This window comes from Muscardinus avellanarius, assembly GCF_963383645.1.
Source record: "Muscardinus avellanarius genome assembly, chromosome: 18".
In the NCBI taxonomy this organism is placed as follows: Eukaryota; Metazoa; Chordata; class Mammalia; order Rodentia; family Gliridae; genus Muscardinus; species Muscardinus avellanarius.
This window is the reverse complement of record NC_137804.1, coordinates 40891968-40911323: the sequence shown is the minus strand read 5'-3', so window position 1 is coordinate 40911323 and position 19356 is coordinate 40891968. Positions and strand designations below refer to the sequence as shown.

Sequence of the window (19356 nt, the reverse complement as noted above, 5' to 3'; positions counted from 1 at the left end):
ATGCTGACCGGGGTGACCGACGGCTTCTTCTGCTGCCTGCTGGGCACGCCCCCCAACGCCGTGGGGCCGCTGGAGAGCGTGGAGTCCAGCGACGGCTACACCTTCGTGGAGGTCAAGCCCGGCCGCGTGCTGCGGGTGAAGCACGCGGGCCCCGCGCCGGACCCCACCCCGCCGGCCCCGGCCCCGGCCCTGGACGCCGCGCAGGGGGACAGGTCCGGCCTGGTGCGCTGCCAGCGCCGGATCACCGTGTACCGCAGCGGGCGCCTGCTGGTGGAGAACCTGGGCCGGGCGCCCCGCGATGAGCTGCTGCAGGGGCAGAACGGCGCCGGGGAGCCGCCGGCCGCCCTGGAGGTGGAGCTGGCCGAGCCCGCGAGCGGCGAGGCCCGGCCCAAGGCGGGCAGCGGCGGCCGGCGCAGGCGCGCCCGGCGCCCCAAGAGAACCATTCACATAGACTGCGAAAAGCGCATCACCAGCTGCAAAGGCGCCCAGGGCGACGTGGTGCTCTTCTTCATCCACGGCGTGGGCGGCTCCCTGGCCATCTGGAAGGAGCAGCTGGACTTCTTTGTGCGCCTAGGCTACGAGGTGGTGGCGCCCGACCTGGCCGGCCACGGGGCCAGCTCCGCGCCCCAGGTGGCGGCCGCCTACACCTTCTACGCGCTGGCCGAAGACATGCGGGCCATCTTCAAGCGCTACGCCAAGAAACGCAACGTGCTCATCGGGCACTCCTACGGGTGAGCAGCCTGGCCCCGCCCGGGCCAGCGGCAGGCGCCCCATCCCGCAGGCCGGGTGCCCTGCCTCCGGGTGCCCTGCCTCCGGGTGGGCGCAGTGGTTAGCGCGGCCCAACATGCCTGAGGCCCAGGGTTCCATCCCTAACGCTGCGAACGAGAAAAACGTTCCCCTGTGCCATCTGCAAGCAGCCGGGTGTAAGGATGCCCACCTGCGATGCCAGCAACCTCGGGAGGCAGAGGGAGGAGGATGGCAGTTCAAGGCCAGCCTGGGCAAATTAGCAGACCTTGTCTTAAAAAGCAAAAAATCTGTCAGCCGGGCGTGGTGGCGCACGCTCGTCATCCCAGCACTCGGGAGGCTGAGACCGGAGGATCGCGGTTCACAGACAGCCTCAGCTACTTAGGGAGACCTCTGCAACTCAGTGAGACCCTGTTTCAAAAGAAAGAATAAAAAAATAGGGCAGGGGGTGTGGCTCGGAGGTCAAATGCCCCTGGGTTCCATCCCCAGGCCCCCCCCCCAAAAAAAAAGGAAAAAAAAATCTGTAATGAGACAGAGACGCTACCATCACTCCCACTGTTCACACCGCTTTAGTCTTCTATTTTTACTAATTTTTACTACTTGGTACTAGGGATTGGGCCCAAGACGACTTGACCATTTGAACTACTGACACAGTGGCTAGAATGACAGGTCACTCTTCACATCTTTCACGAATACTTGGTTTATTTTACAATGCTCATCACACGCCCATCCTTCTCTAACTAAGCCACTGGCCAGATAGCACTTGGTTACCTGAGGCAAAGCGGTCTCCGCGGGTCACCTAGGTGCAGGGTCGCGGTCACAGCCGTTGTTGATGGCCGAGGTGCAGATGCTCGAGGTCCGGGGAGTCAGACGGGGATGAACCCGACTAGAGGAATCGTCCGGCAGCTACCAGAGGAATGTTTCCTTCTGGCTGGGCTAACTTCCAGCCTCTTAGACAGCTGGGTCAGAGCCGCCCATCTAGCCATTTGCTAGGTCTTATACACCCTAGGTTGATGTCACTGATCGCGCAGGCTCGTTGCTTGGACCGTCGTCTTGTTTTCCCAGCTGTTTCATCGTATGGACATATGTCCAGCATGTGCGTCCAGTTGTCCCATCCTGCAGATGTGTGCCGGGGCGTGTGTCCATTAATTTGTCTTGGGCACGTCAGTTACATCCTTCTTCTGCCTCATCTTCTTTGCATATCTGGCCAGTCCACCTATCCCTATGCTATACCTATATCCTGACATATATTTCATAGACTCACAACATTTTTTTTTTTTTTTGGTGGTACTGTGGTTCCTGGAAACTCTTCTACTTCCGGGCTACACTCCCAGACCTGTTTTTATACTGTTTTACTTGGAAACAGGGTCTCTTAAGCCAGCACGGCTGGCTTCGAACCTACGCGATCCTCCTGTCTCCGCCTCCCAAGCACGGGGATTACAAGAGTGCGCCATCACGCCTGGCTTTTTAAAAAATTTTTTTGAAACAGGGTATCACTAAGTTGCAAAGGGCCTAACTGCAATCCTCCTGTCTCAGCCTTCCAAATGCCTGGATTACAAATGTGTGCCACCATGCCCAGAGTATTCTTTTAATTTTTTTTTTATTTTTTTGTGGTACTGGGGGTAGAACCCAGGGGCTTTTCTAGCTCCAGGCTATACTCCCAGACATATTTTATACTTTATTTGGAAACGGGCTCACTAAGTTGCAGAGGGCCTCACTAAGTAGCTGAGGCTGGCTTTGAACCTGCCCGATCCTCCTGTCTCAGCCTCCCAAGTGCTGGGATTACAAGCGTGTGCACCACGCCAGCCTTTATTCTTTATTTTGAAACAGGGTTTCACTAAGTAGCAGAGGGCCTCACTGAGTAGCCAAGGCTGTCCACAAACTGAGATCCTCCAGTCTCAGCCTCCCAAGAACTGGGATTACAAGCGTGCACCACACACACATTGTAGCCCATCTATTTTTTACTTTGAGAAGGCTTGCCAAGTTGCCCAGACTGGCCTTAAGCTTACAATCCTCCTGCCTCAGTCTCCCAAGTACTAAGATTACATGTGTGCGCCACTATGCCTGACCCTCTTAAATATATTTTTAGCTTTTTTATTAACAACCAGGCCTAGTGGCACATGCTTGTAATCCTAGCATTTGGGAGGCTGAGACCTGAGGATCGTGGTTAATGGACAGCCTCAGCTAGTTAGTGAGGCCCTTTGCACCTCAGTGAGACCCTGTTTCAAAATAAAGAATAAAAAATAGGGCTGGGGTATTGCTCGGAGGTAGAATGCCCCTGGGTTCCATCCCTGGTATCACAAAAAAAAAAAAAAAAAAAATGTGTAAGGGTTCCATCCTCAGCTCCTCAGTGCAAAAAAAAAGTTAGCCAGGCGTGGTGGCACATGCTGGTAATCCCAACATTTGGGAGGCTGAGACAGGAGGATCCAGGTTCATGGGCAGCCTTAGCTACTTAGTGAGGCCCTCTGCACCTTAGGGAGACCCTGTTTCAAAATAAATAGGAAAGCTGGGCGTGGTAGCACACACTTGTAAACCCTGTGCTTGGGAGGCTGAGACAGGAGGGTAGCACAGGTTCAAAGCCAGCCTCAGCTACTGAGTGAGGCTCTCAGCAACTTAGTGAGACCCTGTTTCCAAATAAAGTATAAAATAGATCTGGGAGTATAGCCTGGAGGTAGAAAACCCCCTGGGTTCCACCCCTAGTACCACAAAAAAAAAAAAAAAATGGGGCTAGGAGTGTATCTCAGACATAGAATGCCCCTGGGTTCCAACCCCAGTACAAAAAAAAAAAAAAAAAGGAAGCTGGGCAGGTGCTGCACACCTAGAATCCCAGTACTTGGGAGGCTGAGACAGGAGGAGAGCAGTTTGAAAGACAGCCTCAGCTACTTAGGGAGATCCTGTTTTAGAATAAAATATAAAAAGGGATGGGGTTGTAGCTCAGAGGTAGAATGACCCTTGATTCAATCCCTGGTAGAAAGAAAAGAAAGAGAGAGAGAGAGGGGGGGGGGGCTCAGAGTATAGCTCGGTGGTAGGCGCCCTGGGCTCAATCCACTAAGACACAGAGGGGCTGCGGTGTAGTTCAGGGATTAGTTTTCCCATCGGGCGTCAGGCCCTGAGTTCCGTCCCTAGCACTGCAAAACAAACAAACAACATATGACGAAAACTGCTTTGGGAACTGGAGCTTCCTTCTTCCTTCACTATGTCGGCGGTGCTGCGGATGAAACCCCGGGCCATTCTACCTCTGAGCCACACCCCCAGCCCTATTTTATTTTTTATTCGGAAACAAGGTCTTGCCAAGTTGAGGTGAGCCTCACCGAGTTGCGGGCCCTGGCTGCACATCCTCCCGTCTCAGCCTCCTAAGGACTGGGGTCACCGGCGAGCGTCACTGTGCCCGGCCAGGCGGTCACTGCACGGCCCCGGCAGGCAGGCAGCACCTCGCCAGGGTGGCGGAATGCTCTGGCGGGATGCTGGCAGCCTCCTGGCCTCCGCCCGCCGGCTGCCGGCTGCTGGCAGCATCACCAGTGTCGCTGATCACAACCATCGCGCCTCTTCAGGTCCCGAGTGGGCTGAATCACCCCCGCAGGAAACCACTTCCTTAAGCTAGTTTCAAAATGTGGCTGCTCCGGAGATCCTGTGCAGTGGGCCGGGCTAATTGGATTCCCCTAAATCCTGCCATCAAGGCGTGGCGTGCTGGGAGTCACGGTACCACCGGCATTTACCAGGAGCTCACTCCGTGGAAGGGCCGGTCCTGAGCCCAAACACCGTAGGGTGGACAGTCTCTTCTTTACCCAGGAGGAGAGGTTAGATGTGTCAGCAGCCAGGCTGGGAACCACTCTGGTAGAGATCAAAGCCCATGCAATTAGATAAGAACAGAAGGAATTTTTTGCTTGTTTGTTCCGTACTGGGGATTGAACCCAGGGGCAGGCAACCTTGGAACTACACCCCCAGCCCATTTTATTTATTTATTTAATTTATTTATTTATTTATTTATTTATTTTGGTGCTACTGGGGGTGGAACCCAGAGACTTTCTACCTCCAGGCTATACTCCCAGACCTTTTTTTATATTTTATTTGGAAACACAGTCTCACTAAGTTGCCGAGAGCCTCACTAAGTAGCCGAGGCTGGCTTCGAACCCGTGCGATCCTCCTGTCTCAGCCTCCCAAGCGCGGGGATTCCGAGCGTGCGCCACCACGCCCAGCTTTATTTTTGTTTTGGAACAGGGTCTCACTAGGTTAATGAGAGTCTCAAGACTTGCTGAGCCTGTCCTCAAAGCAGAGGTCCGCCTGTCTCAGCCTCCCATGAACTGGGATTACAAGCGTGTGCCGCCACACCCAGCAGAAATAAGTTATGTGAGTATTCAAAACAAAAGCCAGGTGAAGCCAGGCGGTGGCAGAGGTGGCCGGTCTGATTGGTGTGTATGACAGCGTCGCCCACAGTTGATGATGTGATGAAATGCCACTCTGATTACATGAGCACCCACCTGTAGTAGTTCCTATGACCCACAACAGGGTAAGGAGGTCAGTACAGTAACTGCCTCACACGTGGGGAGGATGAAGTTCAGAGAGGGCAAGTAATTTGCCAGAGGGCACCCGGGAAGTGAGCTACTTACTGCTGCTTGTCTTCCTCTTTGCTGGGGTAGAACTCAGGGACCTGTGTATGAGGGCCTGTTCTGCTGCTGAGCCACACCTTGGTACCAGAAAGCCTTTTGCTCTCTTTTAATTTTTTTTTTTTTGGAAGATTTAAAGAAGTTTATTAGAAAGATAGAAATACAGAAAATAGAAATACAGCCCCATGCCAAAATGGCATGGGGGGTGATTTGAATACACCTCTCTTTTAATTTTTAAAAATTATTATCATTTTAATTTTTTTTTTTTTTGCAGGTCTGGGGATGGAACCCCGGGGCATTTGACCTCTGAACTACACCTCCTGCCCTAATTTTTTTTATTCATTATTTTCAAACCGGGTCTCACTGAGTTGCAGAGAGCCTCACTAATTAGCTGAGGCTGTCCGCGAACTGCGATCCTCCGGTCTCAGCCTCCCGAATGCTGGGATTACAAGTGTGCGCCGCCATGCCCGGCTCATTTTAATTTTCTTAATTGGGGATGGAACCCAGGGGCATTCGACCTCTGAGCTACACCCCTACCCTATTTATTTTTCTTTATTTGGAAACAGGGTCTCACTGAGTTGCAGAGGGCCTCACTAAGTAGCTGAGGCTGTCCATGAACCCTGATCCTCTTGTCTCGGCCTCCCGAATGCTGGGATTACAAGTGTGCAGCACCACAACCGGAATGTGTTCTCTCTCTCTCCGTACTGAGGATTGGACCCGGTTTTTATTTGTTACAGCGTCTCACTAAGTTGCTGGGGCTGCTCTAGAACTTCCAACCCTCCTGTCTCAACCTCCCAAGCACTAGGATCACAGGCCTACAACACCATGCTCAGCCAGAAAGCCGTGTGTGTGTGTGTGTGTGTGTGTGTGTGTGTGTGTGTGTTTGTGTGTGTGTGTGGCACTGGGGATTGAACCCAGGGGCATCCTACCTCTGAGCTGCACCCCTAGCTCTTTTTAGTTTTTATTTGCTTATTTATTTATTCGTGTGTGTGTGTGTGTTACTGGGGATGGAACCCAGGAGCATTCTACCTCCAAGCTATACCCCCAGCCCTATTTTTTATTCTTTATTTTATTTATTTTTTTGGTGGTACTGGGGATGGAACCCAGAGGCATTCTACCTCTGGGCAATACTCCCAGACCTTTTTTCTATTTTATTTGGAAACAGGGTCTCACTAAGTTGCTGAGAGCCTCACTAAGCAGCTGAGGCTGGCTTCGAACCTGCGCGATCCTCCTGTCTCAGCCTCCCAAGCGCGGGGATTACAAGCGTGCGCCACCACGCCCAGCTATTCTTTATTTTTATTTATTTATTTATTTATTTATTTATTTATTTATTTATTTTTTGCGGGTCTGGGGATGGAACCCAGGGGCATTCAACCTCCGAGCTACACCTCCTGCCCTATTTTTTATTCTTTATTTTGAAACCAGGTCTCACTGAGTTGCAAAGAGCCTCACTAAGTAGCTGAGGCTGTCCGCGAACCACGATCCTCCGGTCTCAGCCTCCCAAATGCTGGGATTATATTCTTTATTTTTTGAAACACGGTCTCACTGAGTTGTAGAGGGCCTCACTAAGTAGCTGAGGCTGCCTGCAGACCACAGTCCTACTGTCTCAGCCTCCCGAATGCTGGCATGCGTGGCCCTTTTTATTTTTATATGGAAACAGGGTCTTGCTGTTTTCATATAAAATATATATGAGAGTCCAATACTTGCTGAGGCTGTCCTTGAACCTGTGATCCTCCTGTCTCAGCCCCCTAAATACTGGGATTACAAGATTGTGCCACCATGCCTGGCTTCCTTATTTATTTACTAAACCCAGGGCATTCTAACTTCAAGCTACACCTCCAGCCATATGTTATTTTTTATTTGGAAGCAGGGTCTCATTGAGTTGCAGAGGGCCTTACAGCCTCCCGAGTACTGGGATTATAAGTTTGTGCCACCATACCCAGTTTAGAAAACCTTTTCTTATTGTTAGGGCCTGGTAGTAAATTTTTTTTGGTTTACAGGCTGTACAGTCTCTGTTGGAACTTCACAACTCTGCTGGTGTAGCATAAAAATAGCCAAGCATTGCCTATGTTCCAGCAAAACTTGATTTACAAAATACAAGAGCATTAGCCGGGGGTGCTGGCGCACACTTGTAATCCCAGCATTTGGGAGGCTGAGACCTGAGGATCACGGTACGTGGACAGCCTCAGCTACTTAAGTGAGGCCCTCTGCAACTCAGTGAGATCCAGTTTCAAAATAAAGAATAAAAAGTAGGGCAGAGGGTGTAGCTCGGAGGTCAAAGGCCCCTGGGTTCCATCCTCAGACCCGCAAAAAAAAAAAAAAAAAAAAAAAAAAAGCATTTGGGAGGCTGAGACTGGAGGATCGCTGTTCAAAGACAGCCTCAGCTCCTACTTAGGCCCTTTGCAACTCAGTGAGACCCTATTTCAAAATAAAGAAAGAATAAAAAATAGGGCAGGGGGTGTAGCTCAGAGGTCAAATGCCACTGGGTTCCATCCCCAGTACCAAAAAAAAAAAAAAAAGAAAAGAAAAAGCCAGAGGTGATGATGTACGCCTGTAGTCCCAGTACTTGAGGGGCTGAGACAGGAGGATCCCAAGTTCGAGGACAGCCTCAGCAAGTAGTGAGATTCATCAACCTAGCAAGACCCTGTTTCCAAATAAGAAATAAAAAGCCTCTGGGCATGGTGGCACACACTTGTAATCCCAGCATTCGGGAGGCTGAGACCTGAGGATCACGGTACGTGGACAGCCTCAGCTACTTAGTGAGGCCCTCTGCAACTTAGTGAGACCCTGTTTCAAAATAAAGAATAAAAAATAGGGCAGGGGGTGTAGCTGGGAAGTCCAATGCCTCTGGGTTCCATCCCCGGACCTGCCAAAGCCAAAGGCTGAGTGTGTCACTCGGAGGTAGAACAACCCTGGGTTTAATCACCAGTACCAGAAAACAAGTGACCTCTGATACTCAAATCTTACAAGGCCCGGGTGCCACAGCCCATCAGGTGCCGGGCCTCCGGGAGTCTAGGGGGGCTCCCCGGCCGACCGTGCCCTGCTGAACGCCCCCCACCCCGCCCGCAGCGTGTCGTTCTGCACGTTCCTGGCGCACGAGTACCCGGACCTGGTGCACAAGGTGATCATGATCAACGGCGGGGGCCCCACGGCGCTGGAGCCCAGCATCTGCTCCATCTTCAACATGCCGGCCTGCATCCTGCACTGCCTGTCGCCCTGCCTGGCCTGGAGCTTCCTCAAGTGAGTGTCGCGGCCCCGGCGGGGAGGGCGGCTGCGGCGACGCCCCCCCGCCGCACGAGGCTCCGACCGCCTCGTCCCCCTCCCCGCCAGGGCCGGGTTTGCGCGCCAAGGGGCCAAGGAGAAGCAGCTGCTGAAGGAGGGCAATGCGTTCAACGTGTCGTCCTTCGTGCTGCGGGCCATGATGAGCGGCCAGTACTGGCCCGAGGGCGACGAGGTCTACCACGCCGAGCTCACGGTGCCCGTGCTGCTGGTGCACGGCATGCACGACAAGTTCGTGCCGGTGGAGGAGGACCAGCGCATGGCCGAGGTAGGAGAGGACCCGCAGGGCGGCCGCACCTGCGCGACTCCCGCCCCCACCTGCTTCGGGGGTGGGGCGAGCCGGCGGGGGCGGGGCCTGTAGGGGCGGGGCGAGCCGACGGGCCCGCCTAGAGGTGGTGTCTCTCGTGGGGTGTGGCCTCTCGTGGGCGTGGCCACACAGTGCTTGTGATAGGCTTGTCTCTGGGTGGGCGTGGCTTCTGGGTGGGTGCGGCCTCTAGATGGACCTAGTCGGTCTCACCAGCCCTCCCCGGTATCGCACGCTTGGAACCCCAGTACTTGGGAAGCTGAGACAGGAGGATTGCGCTGGTTCGCGGCCAGTCTCAGCTACTTAGTCAGACCCTGTTTCAAAATGAAGAAAAAAATAGGGCAGGGGTGTAGCTCGGAGGTTGAATGCCCCTGGGCACAGTTCCCAGTACCGCAAAAAGGGGGGGCTGAGTGTAGCTTGGAGATAGAATGCCCCTGGATTCACCCTAGTACAAAAGAAAGGAAGGAATGATGGGTCGGGGCTCCCCTGGACAGGTGTTAGTGATTATGCACAGTCCCCTCTGCATGCAAGAAGACTCCTGGAAGCTGAGGTCTGTGGAAGCTTCCAACACTAGTTACACAGTATCTAGAGGTTCCAAAGGAAGGACCCCGGAACCCTTAGCACTGAGGATAATTGTGGACTGGCCGTTTCGGGGCTCCGTAGGGGGCACTCGGAAGGATGGAGAGACATTTCCAGGGGACGGACGTGGCGTCCTTTGGGTGGAGCCCAGGGATGCGGCTCAGCGTCCTGCGCGGCCCTCACCGCGAGGCACGACCCGAGGCCCAAACGCTAGTATGGCTGAGGTTGGGAAGGAAGGCCTACTCCGCACATAGGTGGGCGCGCACGAAATGCCGAATGAATGAATGAGTGGCTCAGGAGGGGAGGTGCCCGGGCGGCCTGGCCCGCGCCCAGCCCCGCCTGTCCCCGCAGATCCTGCTCCTGGCCTTCCTGAAACTCATCGACGAGGGCAGCCACATGGTCATGCTGGAGTGCCCCGAGACGGTCAACACGCTGCTGCACGAGTTCCTGCTCTGGGAGCCGGAGCCCTCGCCCAAGGCTCTGCCCGAGCCCCAGCCCGCGCCTCCGGAGGAGAAGAAGTAGCCCCGGGGCGCGGGGCAGCGCTGGGTGAGCAGATCCACGGCGGGAGGAGCCGGAGCCCGCGCCCGGCCCGCGCGGCCACCTGATTGGGCCGCTCGCGGTGGGCGGGGCCGGGCGGGCCACGCCCCCGGGCTGGCGGGCGGGGCGCGGCTTTGGAGGGAGCCCGGTGGACGCCGGGCTCTCGGCTGCCGTCCTGCGGAGCCCACCGGTGTTTCGGGGCCGCGGCCAGGACCCCAACGGAGGATGACCTTGTACAGGACCCCTTCCCCTCTCCAACGCCACAACCGAGGCAGGCCCCCCACCCCGCTCTCTGTCTTCCGTGTCGGCTGTGCTTGATCCCGGAACCCCCAAGCCCCGCGGGGACCCTCGGGGGTCCCGTCCCATTGCCCGAGAACATCCCCCCCATTCCTTGGCGCTGGGAGCTGTCGTTGCCCAAGGGGGGGGGAGGAGGGGCTGGGGAGGGGCTGGCGCCACCGAACCTGCACATCTCAACCTGTGACTCAATAAAAGTGACAATCGTGTCTCCGGACCCGCGGGTCGCCGCATGCTCGTGGGCCCTCGCGAGCCTGCCCCACCCACCCCCAGGGCCGAGCTTGAGAACATGGAGGGGCGGCGAGGCATGGAGACGTTTTCTTTTCCCAGTACGGGGGATGGAACCCAGGGGCATCCTACCTCTGAGCTACGCCCCCAGACCTTTTTGTCGTTGTTCATTATTTTAAAACAAGGTTTCACTGAGTTGAAAAGCACCGCACTACGTAGCTGAGGCTGGCTGTGAACCTGCGATCCTCCCGTCCCGGCCTCCCAAGAACTGGGATTACAAGTGTGTGCCACCACACGGGGTTCGGGGGACCTTTCTGACTGCCACACGGGGTCTGGGGGTGTGGGAGACTCAATGGCTTCTAAGAGGTCCAGGCTCAACACCCTACAGTGCACACAGGTGGTGCATAATCTGCCTTCGGGAGGCTGAGACAGGAGGATTATAGGTTCGTCAGCCTCTGCAACTCAGCGAGAACTTTTTTCTTTTTCGCAGCACTGGAGATTGAACTAGGGCCGTTCTACCTCTGAGCTATGCCCTCAGCCCTAATTTTTTATTCTTTATTTTGAAACAGGGCCTCACTAAATAGCTGAGGCTGGCCCTGAACCTGTGATCCTCCTGTCTCAGCCTCCCAAGTACTGGGATTACCAATCTGCTACCTCACCCAGCTAGGGAGATATATTTCTGCAAATAGAACCGGCAAGCACAGGGCACAGGCCACCCCATGGCAAAGCAGTGCAGCCCCAGATGTCATTAAAGCTGAGCTCAGAAAAGCCTGGCAGAGGGACCTCACCGCACTGGCTCAAGGTCCAACGCTCTTCATCCCAGGGACCTGTGAGGCCGAGGCAGGATGATCACAAGTTCGAGGCCAGCCTGGGAATTTAGTGAGACCCTGGCTAAAAGTAAAATATTGCAGGGTGTCCTGGGTTTGGCCCCTAGTGCCGAAAAAAACCCGTTTGAGTTCCTTTCCAGTAATTCGTAATTACATTGTGGATTTATCAGACTTGGCGTTTGGAGTCCTCTGGGTTTTTTGTTTGTTTTGCAGTACCAGAGATCTAACCCCAGGGGGCTACTTGAGCTACACCCCCCAGCCCTATTGTCTTCTTAATTCTCTTTAATTTGGGAGGGGGGGGCCTGGGGATAGAACCCAGGCGCCTTCAAGCTACACCCTCTGCCCAATTTTTTATTCTTTATTTTAAAACAGGGCCTCACTAAGTAGCTGAGGCTGACCTCGAACCACGACCTTCCTGTCTCAGCCTCCCAAATGCTGGGATTACAAGCGTGCGCCACCACGCCCGGCTTTTTTTTTTTTTTTTTTTTTTTTTTTGCGGTACTAGAGATGAAACCCAGGGGCATTTTACCACTGTGAACCGCAATCCTCCTGTCTCAGCTTTCACCACGCCTAGTTCTCTGTTTTTGAATGGGAAAAAAACAAGCTCCGGAAGCGGCTTCAGCAGCTCGATTATAAGCGGTGGAGCCCAGATCCTCCTGAGGCCAAGCCCCTCATTACAAGATCAGCACTGCCTGCCACCCAGAAATCCCAAACAGGTGGAAATCCCTGCAGAGCGCAGCCCGCCCCCTGCGGGACCAGGTTGGCTGAGCCGCGATGACGGGCAGGTGCGGAAGCCAATGAGGCAGCAGATCTCCCCAAGCCTGGGAACCTCCTGAGCTAGCCCTCTGGAGAAGCCACTTCTAGAAATTTAAAGGAGCCCTCCTCACACTCCCCAAAGGGACCGGCGACAGCACCGCGAGACCGTCTCACCAGGATGGCAGCTTGGCATTTACTGACGCTCTGGGCATTTGAAAACGGTCGGAAGTTGCATAGCACCGCTGGAAATTGGGGTTCCTCTCCCATTGGAGAGCGGGGCGACAGGTTCAGAGAGGCAACGCAAGGAGGCCCGGGTTGCACAGCAGCTGAGAGGGGCTGGCTTCTAACACCTGCACGACGACCTCTGCGGGCACATCTCCAGGCAGCTGGTCCCCTCAGAGCGCGCCCACAATGACAGACCTCAGGCTGCGCTCATGGTTCACTTGGGGAAACTGAGGCTCGTGCAAGTTACTAGCATGAGGCCCCCTGGCTGGCTCTGGAGCTGGGCGCAATCGCGTGGGGATCTGAGGGAGTTCATCCCGCAGTGCGGCCCCCACCCCCTGCATCTGGGAGATAAAGGGGCACTCGGTCCACACAGGAACCACCAAATGCCCAAGCACCGAGTGTTCCGAAGCACCTTCTGGCTCCCCACTTGCATTCCCTCCCCGGTGGGGAGCTCACTATCCCTCCAGCAGAAACATCTGCAGCCCGGTGTGGTGGTGCACACCTGAAATCTCAGTAACTGGGAGGCCGAGACAGGAGGATTGCAGCTTCGAGGACAGCCCCAGCAACTCAGGGAGACTTTCAGCAACCCAGGGAGACCTTGTTTCAAGATAAATAATAAAAGGCCTGGGGGAGCCGGGCGCGGTGGCGCACGCTTGTCATCCCAGCATTCGGGAGGCTGAGACCGGAGGATCGCGGTTCGCGGACAGCCTCAGCTACTTAGTGAGGCCCCCCCGCAACTCAGACCCTGTTTCAAAATAAAGAATAAAAAATTGGGCAGGGGGGTGTAGCTCGGAGGTCAAATGCCTCTGGGTTCTATCCCCAGACCCACAAAAAAAAAAAGGGGGGGGGGTTGGGGTTATGGCTCAGAGGTGGACTGCTCCTGGGTTCCATCCTCAGTACCACAAAAAATGTTCTTCCTCAGCCTGAGAGGGGGCTCTGTTGTGGTGCTGCACACACACACACACACCGCACACAAACACGGTACACACACGTGCTACACACACACACACCGCACACAAACATGGTACACACATGGTACACACACACACACACACACACACACACACACTTCTGAAGCCAGATATGGGGACGCTCTGCACCTGGCAGCTGGGAGAGTCCAACACCCTCATCTCCAGCCAGGCAGGTGGGTCCATCCTCTGCCGCTCAGCCCCGGGCCTGGATGTCCTGAGGCCGCAGCTCCCGCTCGCCCTCTGCCAGGAAGACTAGAAGGGCGCGGTGCAACAGGTGCACCCCCAGGCGTCGGCGCCGCGCCGGCGGCCAGCCAGCCACCACTCCGTAGTAGTGCCCTTGTTTCTTGTTGGTCAGCGTCCGGAGCCCTGGAGGGATCGACAGTGGGGTCACAGAGGCAGCTTTGGGGTGCCCCTTCACCAGCAGAAGTGTGTGAAAGCAAACCCAACACCGTAAGCCAGGCACCCACCTAGGGCGTCCACAAGGCACGCCTCCCGCGTGTACGCCTCCACAGGCACCACATGCTGGAAGCAGTGAAGAGATACGACGCCGCGGCCACTGTCCCAGATGTCCAAGATCCGGCGGACCTTGGGGCAGGCCTGGGGGCCGGGGCGGTCAGAGATCTGCCCCCAAGCCCCTCCTGCCTCTCCCTGCTCATGGCCCGGCTCCCCCTCCAGACCTGACCCCTGTCCTCACACCTCTTTTCTTGGCCGTCTGCGGCAGCCAATGGCCTCCCAGAGGTGGACGTCTGGCCGGGCACGAGTCCCCTTGCCCACGTAGAAGATGGCACGCACGAAAATCTGAAGGCATTCAGCCCGGGTCAGGGAGAAGGCTCGGGCTGGCAGGTCCTGAGTCTCCCTGCATGGAGGGGCTGGCTCAGGACAAGACCAGTGGCTAGTGGCCCCAGGGCCAGTCCCCAGTCACAGAACAACCTGGACCCGCACCCAGTCTCTCCTACTCTGTAGGACCAGAGAAGGGGGGCTCCATCCCAGGGATACCCAGGAGCTTGAGCTGGGTGTGATCGCCTTTTATAGGGAAATTGATAAACCGGGCATGGTGGCACATACCTGTCATCCCAGTACTTGGGAGGCTGAGACAAGAGGATCAGAAGTTCAAGGCCAGCCTCAGTGACTTAGTAAGACCCTGTTTCAAAATCATAATTTAGCCAGGCATGTTGGCTCATGCTTGTCATCCCCGCGCTTGGGAGGCAGAGACAGGAGGATCGCGCAGGTTCGAAGCCAGCCGCGCGCGCTGGCTTAGGAGACCCTATTTCCAAATAAAAATGTAAAAATGGGTCTGGGAGTGTAGCCTGGAGGTAGAAGGGCTTCCAGGAACCCCAGTACCACCAAAAAAAAAAAAAAAAATTAAAAGAAGGGCTAAGGGTGTAACTCAGAGAGATAGAATACCCCTGAGTTCCATCTCTAGCCTCAGAGACGGCAGTCCCTGTCCTAAGGACACACAGCAAATACGAACCAACCTCCAAATTTTCTTTCTTTCTTTTTTCTTTTTTTTTTGGTGGTACTGGGGGTGGAACCCAGAGGCTTTCTACCTCCAGGCTATACTCCCAGACCTATTTTGTATTTTACTTGGAAACAGGGTCTCACTAAGTTGCTGAGAGCCTCACTAAGTAGCTGAGGCTGGCTTCAACCCGTGCGATCCTCCTGTCTCAGCCTCCCAAGCGTGGAGATTACAAGCGTGCGCCATCACGCCCGGCTCTTTTTTTTTTTTTTTTTCCTAAAAAAATCCAGGGGCTTTTTTACCTCCGGGCTATACTCCCAGCCCTATTTTATACTTTATTTGGAAACAGGGTCTCACTAAGTAGCTGAGGCCGAACCTGTGTAATCCTCCTGTCTCAGCCTCCCAAGGGCTGGGATTACAAGCGTGCGCCACCACGCTCGGCTATCAACCCCCAGATCTTCTAGCTTCGATTTCAGGGTGTTTCCTGCGGCGAGTACCTGGGGTCCAGCAGCAGGTATGTGAAGCAAGACTTCACGACCCCCTCCCGCCACCTCTTCGTGGGATCTGGTCGCTGGAATTGCTGGGCCAGCGCATCCTCGTCTGCCTGGGAATCTGGAATACGGCCGGTCCGCAGGGCCTCAGCCAGTTCTGGGCTGTGCCCTGAAAAGTCCGAGGCTGGGAGGTAAAACTGGGTCAGGCGGGGCAGAGGAAGAGAAGACTCTTGGAATTCCCAGGAGGTAGGTGCAGGCCGGATTCTCCAGAAAATTCTGAGAGCTCCCTGGACTCGGGGTGCCTGGGAGACACTTACCAAGAGCTTCCTGGGCTTCTCGAAGACGCCGGAGATAGTGCTTCCGTGTGAAGGGGGTGACGGGGCCCGGGCTCTCGCCATGTGCTCTGAGCGCCTGCAGCAGCTCCAGGTCAGACTCGACAGAGACCGGCAGGTGCTGGCAAGAGACAGGGTCCCGGCCCTCGGAGCCCCTCTCCTCGCCCTGTGTCTCCTGGAGGGCTGCCGGGCCACTGTCTCGGGACGTCTGGGCATCTGCCGGGCGGTGGTGGTTGGGGGATCCTAGCGGTGGCCCCAGTGGGTCTGGGAGGGTTGTGAAGGAGGCGGTGCCTGGGGGGGTCAGAGTCAGGGCCCGCAAACGGGCGCTCAGCCCTGCCGCCCCGCACGCCAGCCCCGCTCCGTGAGGCCGCCCTGCCGCAAGGCTTGCTGTCCTCTCAGCAGGATGGACACCAGCCACGGACTGCGAAAATGACCCGGCCCGGGGAGCAGCATCCAGGGCTGGGTCCTCTGATTCAGAAGCCTCAACTGCAGTAACGAAGGAGGAATCGGAGGTGCAGTCCCGGCCCCCCACCGGGAACTCGGAGTTCCCATGCTTATTTGCAATTTCAGGGGGGCTGGGGGGGCCGGGGCCATGCTTCAGGACCTCGTCCCTGCTGTCGGCTCTGCCCGGCTCGGTGTCTAGTGCTGGGGAATCGAGTGTTTCATCCAGAGGCCCCTGGCCACCTGAGCCCAGAAAATAGAGGGAGAGACAGGGATGGAAACAGGGTCAGAAAGAGAAGGGAGACTGGAGCCAGGCACACCTGCTCAAATCCCAGTAATAAGGAGGCTGAGACAGGAGGATCACAGGTTCAAGGCCAGCCTCAGCACTTAGCAAGACCCTCTTTCAAAATAAAAACTAAAACCGGAAGTGGTGGCACATGCCTGTAATCCCAGTACTTGGGAGGCTGACACAGGAGTATCATAGGTTCAAGGACAGCCTCCAGCCTCCGCAATTTAGGGAGGCCCTCCACAACCTAGTGGGACCCTGTAAATAAAATAGGGCTGCGCCAGGCCTGGTGGTACACACTTGTAATCCTAGTACTTGGGGCTGAGATAGGAGGGCAGGATTGAGGATAGCCTCAGCTACTTAGTGAGGCTCTTAGCAACCTAGTGAGACCCTGTTTCCAAATAAGAAATACAATTGGTCTGGGGGGTGGAGCTTGGAGGTAGAATGCCCCCGGGTTCAATTCTCAGCACCACAAAAGTAAACCGGGCATGGTGGCACATGCCTGTAATCCCAGTACTTGGGAGGCGGAGACAGGAGGACCATAGGGCTGAAGATGTAGAGAGTTAGAATCAAGCCTAGGCTAAGCCGGGCGTGGTGGCGCACACTTGTCATCCCCGCGCTTGGGAGGCGGAGACAGGAGGATCGCGCAGGTTCGAAGCCAGCCTCAGCTGGTTTAAGAGACCCTGTTTCCAAATAAAAAATAAAATAGGTAGCCGGGCGTGGTGGCGCACGCTTGTAGTCCCCGGCTTGGGAGGCGGAGACAGGAGGATCGTGCAGGTTCGAAGCCGAACTGGCTTAAGAGACCCTGTTTCCAAAAAAAAAAAAAAAAAAAAAAAAAAAAACTATAAAATAGATCTGGGAGTGTAGCCCGGAGGTAGAAGGGCTTCCAGAAACCCCAGTACCACAAAAAAACAAAAACAAAAACAAAAGAATCAACCCTGGGCTCAAACCCCAGCACCAAAAGGAAAAAGAAAAAAAGAAAAAAGAAAAAGTCAAAGAAAGGAGGCCAGGGTCCAAAGGAGAATGCAGAGAACCGGCCAGAAACAGAGGCTAAGATACAGACCCAAAGCCCGGCGTGGTGGGCACGCTTGTCATCCCAGCATTCGGGAGGCTGAGACCGGAGGAACGGTTCGCGGACAGCCTCAGCTACATAGTGAGGCCCTCTGCAACTCAGTGAGACCCGGTTTCAAAATAAAGAATAAAAAATAGGGCAGGGGGTGTAGCTCGGAGGTCAAGTGCCCCTGGGTTCCACCCCCAGACCCGCAAAAGAAAAAAAAAAAAAAAAAAACCAGCAGGTGTGTCTGTGCGTGCGTCCCTAGGGGAGGGAGTGGTCCTCTGGTCACAGGATATAGCTGGTGGTACAGGGACCCCGAGGCGGTGCCCTCTAGAAGCCACCTGCGGGTAAGCCCACTCACCGCCCGGCCCCGGCTCCGCGGCCTCGCCCCCCGCTCGGGTCTGCTCCTCCAGCTCCCGCAGGGCGCGGGCACAGTCCAGGTGCCCCTGCTGCAGCGCCAGGTCCACGGGCCGCAGTCCGTCCTGCGGAGGCGGTCAGCAGGGGCGCCCAGGCGCTCCCCCCTCGGGACCCGCCCCATCCAGCCCCGCAGCGGCCCCACCTGGTCGCGCAGCGCGGGGTCCGCTCCTCGGCTCAGCAGCAGCTCCAGGCCGCCGCGGCAGCCCCAGGAGGCGGCCACGTGCAGCGGCGTCAGCGCCTCGGCCGACCTGGGGCGGGGGCGCCAGAGGGGTCACCAGAGACCCCGCCTCCGTCCGCGCAGGGACCTCGATCGCGGCTGGGACGCGGGGCCTCGGACCCCAGACTCCCGACCCAGAACCCCAACCTCTGCCGCGGAACCCTTGGGGCTGCCAGGCCGGGGTCCCGCCGTGGCCCTCGCGCGATCTGGAGCCCAGCCCCACTCCTGGGCCCTCGGGCTCCCCCCAGGACCCCGGGGCTCGCCTCACCGGGCATTGGGGTCCCCGCCTCACCGAGCATTGGGGTCCCCGCCTCACCGAGCATTGGGGTCCCCGCCTTGGCGCAGCAGGGTCCCGAGGCAGAGCAGCCCGCGCGGGTGTCGGGCGCCGGCCGCCAGGTGCATGGCCGCCGCGCCATCCTCCAGCACCAGGTTGGGGTCCGCGCCCCGCCGCAGGAGCTCCTCCACCGCGCTGCAGACAGAGGGTCAGAGCCGGCCCGGCCGCCCCCGGCCGCCCCGCCCCCGGGCCCCGCCCTCACCGCGGCTCCCGCTCCCGCAGCGCCGCCCGCAGCCGCCGGGCCAGGCGGAGCTCCGCGCCCATATCCAGGCGCGCCGGGCCCCGCCGCCGCCCCTCCGATTTCAAGTTTCCCGCGGCGCCTGGTGCGCACGCGCGGCCCCGCCCCCCCCCCCCCCCGGGCCTGCAGGCTCGGTGTCCGCGGCGCCCACGACACCCACTGAGCGCGCTCGGGCAGGGCTGGGGACACAGATAAGGCCTCGGGCGGGCGTCCGGTGGGTGTGCCGCTCTCACCCCAAAACCAGGAGGGACGCCCCTGCTGGGGAGGGCGGGGCTGCGACCTGGGACTCAGCGCAGGCCCCCGCCCTGGGAGACGCTGCTGGAAGCGCTGCAGGCTTGTTTTGTCCTTGTTTTGGAGGTACTGGGGACTTAACCCAGGGTGAGCTGCCTCTGAGCTGAGCTATACCCCAGCCTTTTTTTTTTTTTTTTTTGGTGGTACTGGGGGTGGAACCCAGAGGCTTTCTACCTCCGGGCTATACTACCAGACCTATTTTATATTTTATTTGGAAACAGGGTCTCACTAAGTTGCTGACGCTGGCTTTGCACCTGCACAATTCTCCTGTCTCAGCCTCCCAAGCACGGGATTACAAAAGTTTGCCACCACGCTGGACTTACCCCAGCCCTTTTTATTTTTAGTGGTCCTGGGGATGGAACCAAGAGGCTGGAGGATCGTAGGCTGGAGGCCGGCCTCAGCAACTGAGTGAGACTTTTGGCAATTTAGGAGAAACCCCGTTTCAAAATAA

The 19356-nt window shown here is 56.7% G+C and overlaps 2 protein-coding genes across 2 annotated transcripts; one reads left to right on the top strand and one right to left on the bottom strand.

The window, feature by feature from the left end:
• Positions 1-10032, top strand: ABHD8 (abhydrolase domain containing 8; the record flags this gene model as incomplete). The annotated part of the gene is made up of 4 exons (XM_080714901.1): positions 1-731; positions 8418-8588; positions 8679-8895; positions 9862-10032. 4 exons carry the CDS (start codon positions 1-3, stop codon positions 10030-10032), a joined length of 1290 nt encoding a protein of 429 aa, XP_080571027.1.
• Positions 10033-13541: 3509 nt separating this feature from the next.
• Positions 13542-18640, bottom strand: ANKLE1 (ankyrin repeat and LEM domain containing 1; the record flags this gene model as incomplete). The annotated part of the gene is made up of 10 exons (XM_080715419.1): positions 13542-13714; positions 13816-13945; positions 14045-14204; positions 15302-15479; positions 15613-15918; positions 16039-16272; positions 17698-17890; positions 17968-18073; positions 18359-18511; positions 18579-18640. The coding sequence occupies 10 exons, from the start codon at positions 18638-18640 to the stop codon at positions 13542-13544; spliced, it is 1695 nt and encodes a 564-aa protein (XP_080571545.1).
• Between the last annotated feature and the right edge of the window lie 716 nt (positions 18641-19356).